Source organism: Pteropus vampyrus, unplaced genomic scaffold, assembly GCF_000151845.1.
Source record: "Pteropus vampyrus isolate Shadow unplaced genomic scaffold, Pvam_2.0 Scaffold126, whole genome shotgun sequence".
In the NCBI taxonomy this organism is placed as follows: domain Eukaryota; kingdom Metazoa; phylum Chordata; class Mammalia; order Chiroptera; family Pteropodidae; genus Pteropus; species Pteropus vampyrus.
The window spans coordinates 426396-433426 of NW_011888907.1; the positions used below are offsets into that span (position 1 = coordinate 426396).

The window sequence follows — 7031 nt, forward strand, 5'->3', positions numbered from 1 at the left end:
GTCTCTGCTGCCCACCCTCCAGCATCCCTTCCGCACCCCAGGTTCTCAGTGAGAAACTTACTCCTCTAAAGTACCAAGGATCATCCCAGTAAAACTGGCATCTTTACAAAGGGGTCCCAGAAGAGCAGGCCAAAAGAAGCAGCCTCTTCACTAGGGGCGTCACGTGGTTAGGCAGCTGATATGGGGGAGGGCGTGGCAACGGGGTGTAGAGGGAATAAGAGGGAAAAATATATAAATAAAGCCTCTCCATCCAGTAGTAGGGAGAACCTCATCCCCAGGGCCCTGGGCCAGGAAAGGACAGGGAAGAGGGCCAGCTATTTTATTTTCTTTGTATGTCTGTGTGTATATATACATGTTTATCAAGTTCACACGTTGGAAACTTTACACAGTGAATACCTTTAGCCTCTGAGCCGCCCCTATCCTTCTAGATGCTAATCCCCATGACCCAGCCTGCTTAACCCCTATTGCACAAAGATGTCCAATGCAGAGCCCACCTCAGACTTTGGTGCAGAACCTGTCCTGCGGGGGGAAGCAAGAGCATCTAGCAAAAACCCGGGAAGGTGAGGCTGCCCTCACCCACACCCCAAGACAGGCCCCAGCCTCTGGCCACATCCAGCCAGAAGGAAGGGGCCCTACCACCCACCGTCACCTTTCTATGCCAACTTGCCATCGGCATGGCCCAGGCGCGGAGGTTCCCAGAGCCCAGGGCGGGGCGAGAGCGCAGCAGGTGCTCAGGCCTGGGCGTTGAGGGTGGGGGGCGCTGAGTAGCGCTGGCGGGCGTGCTTCTCACAGTACAGCTCATCCCCCACCCAAAAGTGTCCACGCATCTTCAGGTTCAGCCCGCAGTCGGCACAGGTGTAGCAGCCTGGGTGGCGGTACCGCCCCTCCTGGATGCGCACAGCCTGGTTCCTGCAGATGGAGGCAGGAGAGCCATTAGCCTGGGGTTGGGGAACTGGGGCACTAGGCCTGATCCCCCATTCCCATTTCCCTAGAGCCCAGAGGCCGGACCTGAGAAGATCCCCAAATCTCAGACTCTTGACCCCCCAAGCCTGCTCTCAGAAATCTTACTTCAACAACCGACCGGCCCCCACCCCCAGAACCCCTAATCCAAAAAAAGTCATTCCTGTCCCACAAAGGGCAGATAAACCCCATCTCAAATCTTCTGGATTATTAATGGAGCAGTGGTCTTCAAAGTGTGGTCCCAAGCACCAGGACCAGCAGCATCACGCCAACTGAGGACAAGCTAGAAATGTAAAATCTGGGGCCAGGGACCTCCTGAAGAGCAAACTCTGGAGGTGTGGCCCAGGAATGAGCTAACAAGCCTGGAGCTGCTGCTGCTGACACTTCCCCGCTGTGGAAGCAGAAGGTAGGGGGAGTACCCCATTCTGCAGAGGAAATGCTAAGGCCCAGGAGGTTAAGGGATTTGCCTAGTGAGTCATCTGACCCTCTGCACTGTGCACATAAGAACTTTTTCCGGTGGTGGTGGGGGGGCCTTTCAACAATTTTCCAGAGATTGTGGCCACCTTATAATGCCACCCACAGAGAAAAAAAAAAAAAGAACCTATCTCTGGAAAATTTATCCTGTTCCAGAGGGATAAGAGCAAGATTTTCCAGGAGAAGTCACCTCATCTAGAGGCAGATCTCCAGAGGCTGGGAGGTGACTGGGGAGAAATGAAAGTAGTAGCATATCTCGCTCCTCCAGGGAGCAGGGAAGGAAACCAGGGAGGAGGAGATGCAGCATCAAGAAGCCAGCACAGCCATTCTGAGAAGGCTGATGATGACTACCCAGGGAACTACTCACAGATGCACTGTGGCAATGCTCCCCGCCCCCCGCCCCGCAGGTCCCTGACTGGTTGTTCTATGCAGGCCCCTCTGAAGAGCACCCTGCACCCTGCCCCCACCCGGCCTCCCAGGCTGCCAACACTCACGCAATGCTGGTGCCGCACTTCTCACACGTGTGGAGCTTGGGTGGGGTGGCCAGGGCCCTGGAGGTGGGCAGGGAGGACTGGGGGCTCAGTGAGCTGGGCAGGAAGGCAGGCGTGCCACCTGGGAGGGGTGGGGGCAGACAGATACATCAGAGCTCATCCACCGCAGCAGCATCCAGGCCATATTTACTTCGCATGCTCTACCTGCTCCAACATGCTGAAGACACTCACAGTTACAGACACACTGACAGGGGGGCCTCTGGAGTAACACTGGTCATGAAAGTGAGGAATGTAGGAAGAAAGGGATCACGCCAGATCTTTGGCTGGGGCTGGGCAAGTGCAGAAAGCACATCTGAGGCTGAGTTAGCCTGAGCTAAGGCAACAGCCCAGGGAGCGTCCATACTGAGTGTCCAACATGGCACGCCGAGCAGACGTTTCCTCTTACGTGGCCCAGTCACGATGATATTAATGGAGGGTAAGAATAGAGAATCACAGCACATGATACCTTTATACAGTTTTCAAAGGGCTCTTAAGTGAATTATTGCATCTGAGCCTTAGACCACACTCAGAGGAAGTACAGATGTTATGCGTCAGTTAAGGTCCCTATTTGCAGCCGATGCCAAGACTCCACTGGTGATATCACCATCCGTCTGCGCTCCCCTCACCCCACTGCCTCCCTGGCTCCCTCAAAGTAATGAGGGACAAGACTGGCTCCAAACTTTTTCATTCCACCCCTTCTTCCGTGAATACCTCTAGGAGACAGACATCAGAGTTGGAACCAGACACTAGGTTCTGGTGATTCTGCCACACACATATTTCTCCTGACCATCCCATCCTCTCACACCCTGATGCTACTGGCCAGGCAAGCCCTCCCCATCTCTCTCCTGGACCAGGGCAGTGCCCCACCCCCAACACACACAAGAACTCCTGCAGCACCGTCCACCTCTGTGGGAGCTGGGCAGGCCTGTCAGCCCCAATAAACAGAGTGCCCCGTGGGTAGACGTAGGTCCTAAGCACCTTCTGTCTCCACACTCTGCACACGGCTGGCCCATCAACGGGACAGTAAACAAATGACAAGAGCCCGCATTATCTGTACTGTTCACTTTGGCATCTCAGGCACTGCCGGGCATTACTTAACCAGCCCTCCTGAGTTAGGCCACTCCTAAGCCTGGCACGCACGGCCTCACAGCAGACACTTAACCTCCATGGCCACACTCCCTGCTGCCAGGCCCGCTGCTCTCCGCTCCCACACCCAGAAGCCCTCGGGCGGCCAGCGCTACATTCCACCGTCCTCCTGCCACCATCTGAAGGCTGTTTATTAAAGGCTTCATCTCTCTCCAAGGGCCATGTCAAATCCCTCCTCCTCCGCGAAGCCCTGGCTGGAGACCCCACCACCAGCCTCTGTTGTTCCGCTGGCACTTTCCTGACCCCAGCCGGCAGCTCTGGGGCACCCCTCGTAAGCCCACCAGATGGTAAGCTCCTTCAGCACAGGGCCTGTGGCTTCTAGGAGTCAGCACCCCTCGGCGCCTGCTCCCATGATGAGCACTTAAGAAATACTGGCAACGACACGTCCACTCAGGGCCCCGAGGTGTCCCGGGGAACCTCCCTTCCCTACCTGAGCCCCCCAAGGCCTCACCTCTCTCCTCTGCTTCCAGGGCTTCCTGCAGGAGCCGAAAGGAGCTGGACTGTCGGGGGGCCACCTGTCCCTCACGATTTTCCTGAAGCATCTTGAAGACTTCTGAGTCTTCTCCCAGGAGTTGGCTTCTCCCTTCTGAGTCCACACTGTGGGGATGGGAGGCAGCCAGGAGTGAGGGTCCATTCTGGGTGTTAGGCAGAACATGGGGGCAGCAAATGGATGTCCCAGAAGAAAGGATTCCAGGGGCCAGAGGAAAGCCACCTGGGTTTAGAGAGGCAGGGACTCCTCATCCCTCTCTGGGAAGCCAGTCTCCTGTCCCTCCCAGCCCTCCAAGACCCCACCCCATCCTCCAGGGCTCACCCGTACCTGAGTCTGGGGACACGGGGGCCTGGGGAAGGCGGCAGCACCAGAACAGCCGAGTCGCCAGTGCCAGCGCGGCCGAGACCCGCCTGTAGGAAGGAGAGGCACCAGGGGAGGAGTCAGCGCCAGTGCCTTGGGCCAGCACACCCATCGGCCACCAAGGCCGGCTGTTCCCAGACCCAACACCAGAGGGCTCCCAGCCCTCGCTGACCAGCAAATCTCCATGAGGGGCCATCACTCTGACCCTGCCTTCAGAGCCAGCACATCAGGGATGGCTCCAGCTCCGTCCCAGAGGGGAGGGAGGGAGCACCCAGCTATGGAGGCACGAGGGTTCTGCAAGCGGACCGGGCAAGGGGTGGCGTGAAAACCAGCGGGTGACAACCAGCTAAGTTCGGACACAATGCACATTCCTTTGTTATCTCAGGCCATGTGTTTGGAAAGATGTTGCATCCTGGGGCCTGGATCCTCCGACAGAACCAGCAGAGAAGCCAACTCTGTTGCTGAGAGGAAAAGGCAGCATAAAGGGGTGGAGCGAAGAGGCCAAGACCCCTGTGGGAGCCAGGGCTGGGGCTGCACAAATGACTTCTCTCCCACACAAGCTGGTCCTCCTAGGAGGGCCGGAGTCTGGGCTGACCTCTCCCAGCCACCCCGGGAGGTCCTGGGCCCGCCCCATGCAGCCTCGGGGAGCCAGGCCAGTTCCAGGCCGACCCCAGCTCCCCAGCGTGCATGGTCCGTCCTGGGCTCTTACACCTGCTCTCCACCTGGACATCTGGCCTCCCGCCTCATACCGCTCCGCTTCCTGGCCTCCTCACCCTCCCCGCTCTGCTTCCTCTCTGGCCCATCCCACGCAAAGGAGGGCCCTGGAGACCGCCAGGCAGCGTGGCGCCGAGGGCACAGTTTCCTGAAAAGCCAAAGTCCCTTGATTTTAAAATTCAAAGTCAGAAATGAATTATGAGGTCAAATGAAAAAACTGCATGAATTCCTAAGCTAAAATGGAAATAAATGTCAGAGTCTCGAGAAGACAGCCCTAGACCCCGACCCGCCTCTGCCACCAGCTTGCATTTCTCTGCTCTTCACTCTCTGGGAAGACGGTCTAGGTGAGGAGACTGAGGGTCAGAGGGACAAAGTGGCTGATCCAAGCCACCCCGGGAGCCGGAGGCAGAGCATGGAGTCCATACCTGGGCTCCTGGGTGCCCAGTTAGTGCCGTGTGGTCAACTAACAGACAGTAAGAAAATTTCCTCAGGAATGACGGCCAGTTCCAGATAGCTACTCCAGAATTGTATTCCATCTCGCCGTCCCAACATGTGCCCTGAATCGAGGCACTGGCCATTGGAGAGGGAGGGCTGAAATCTGGCCCGGGTCCCTCCAAAAGCCAAGCCCTTAAGCCGGACAGAGGGAGAGGCACTGCTCTCACTCCGTATCTGCTCACTAAGGCTTTTGCCTACCCAGGTTGTGGGGGGTGGGGGAGGGAGGAACCCCCAGTTTCCAGAAGGGCACCATTAGGGTTGGTGGCATCCTGTGCCTTTGGCTCAGGGCAGCCTCAATCCGCTGAGGAGCCAGCAGCAAGGCTGCAGCCACAGCAGACTGGGATGGGGGCACCTCATCTACAGTCACCTCTGCCCCCTCTCTCCCACCAGACCACCACACCTTGGTGTAGAGGCACCCAGCTCCTTAACTGGGAGAGGCTCTGCCTTTCTCCTCCCTCCCTCCCAGTCAGCTCAGCCTTCACAGAGGGGACCTTTCACCTCTGAGTCCAGAAAACCTGCTCACCTGCCCGGCTGAGGTGGCCAACACCTCTCAAAATGTGTTCTGGGGGAACACGGGATGTTAAAAGGTGAGTGGCAGGGAAGGGAGGGTCCCAGGAGAAATACTGCAGGTAAACAAGTTTAGGAAATTAATAAAATTAAATGGTTTTTTTTTTTTTCCTCGCAGGACTGCTTAGAACCTTTAAGGTGCTGAAGTGTACAGTGACTCTCACAAGGGAGCTGTGGGACCCTGTGACTCCCATGCCATTGGACCCCGGCCTCATTTGTAGACCAGAATGCAAGTTTTGTTGGATTAGGAATTTCTCTGTTTTTCCACCACTGCGTCTCCAGAGCCTAGAAGGGTGCCTGACCCAAAGCAGCTCCTGATAGATATTTGTTGAAGGAATGACCAGGGAGGGATCTTGGGTCAAAGAAGGGAGCTCAGAAAGCATCGGCTCTGAGTCGGAGGCGCAGAGAGAGGGAGGGTTACACGGTGGAGATGGGACTAACCCTCTCCCGCCGCATCTCCCCGCCATCCAGCCCAGGGCTCCTCTTCACACAACTCGGATGGTCCTCAAAACTTTTCATGCATCCGATCCCTGTGAGCTCCTTGAAACAGAACGGCGCCCCCACCCTACTCCTTACAACCTCTACCAGATTTAGTAGGTCTAGGCTGGAGCCTGAGAATTTGCTTTTCTAACAAGTTCCAAGGTACCACTGCTGGTTTGAAAGCCACATACCATGTGCATGTCCCCTTTGCCTGTATTGAGGACACCACAAGGAAGGAGACCAGAATGCATAGCCCTTCTCCAGCCATGCCCCAGGACAAGCTCATTCCTGGCTGGTCTCAGCCAAAAGCTCCATCCTCCTTGAGGAGGCCCCCTAGGCCCAAACGCATAGGCCTTACTTGTACCACTGCTTCCCCTCACCACCCCCCATTCATCAGCCTCTAATCTAAACCCTACCTAGTCCTACCTCCCGACCCTCCAGCAAAATTCCTGACAAAGCCGTCGCAGGCCACCCCAGCCCACACTCAACTCTCCCCTCCCAGAAGGCCTCCTGCTTTTATAATTAAGACCACACTGTTTAGTGTTTAATTGTTCCAGAACTGTTTTGTCTGTTTTTCTTATCTCCACAGCTACACTTTAAGTTATTTAAAGGCAGGGATCTCATGGAACACATCTGCATGCCCATACTGCCTGGCAGCCCACAGGGCAGGCCCAGCACAGGTCACCAAGGAGCCCCTACTCCTTCCTCCTCCAGAGTCCCCAGTTTCTGGTACCCTCCCCCAGCCACCCCCAAAGGCTCTGCTCTCTGGAATGCATAATCAGCCAGAGGTAGGATTCCAGCAGCTGGGCCTCGTC

General features: G+C 56.5%; 1 protein-coding gene across 1 annotated transcript in view; it reads right to left on the reverse strand.

Moving 5' to 3' along the window:
• Positions 1-257: 257 nt before the first annotated feature.
• Positions 258-7031, reverse strand: part of PDLIM2 (PDZ and LIM domain 2) — a 15044-nt gene continuing 8270 nt past the window's right edge. The window contains 4 exon segments of the mRNA XM_011366899.2: positions 258-909; positions 1929-2046; positions 3562-3707; positions 3928-4010. Coding sequence (XP_011365201.1) covers positions 732-909; positions 1929-2046; positions 3562-3707; positions 3928-4010 — 525 coding nt within the window. The 3' untranslated portion in view covers positions 258-731.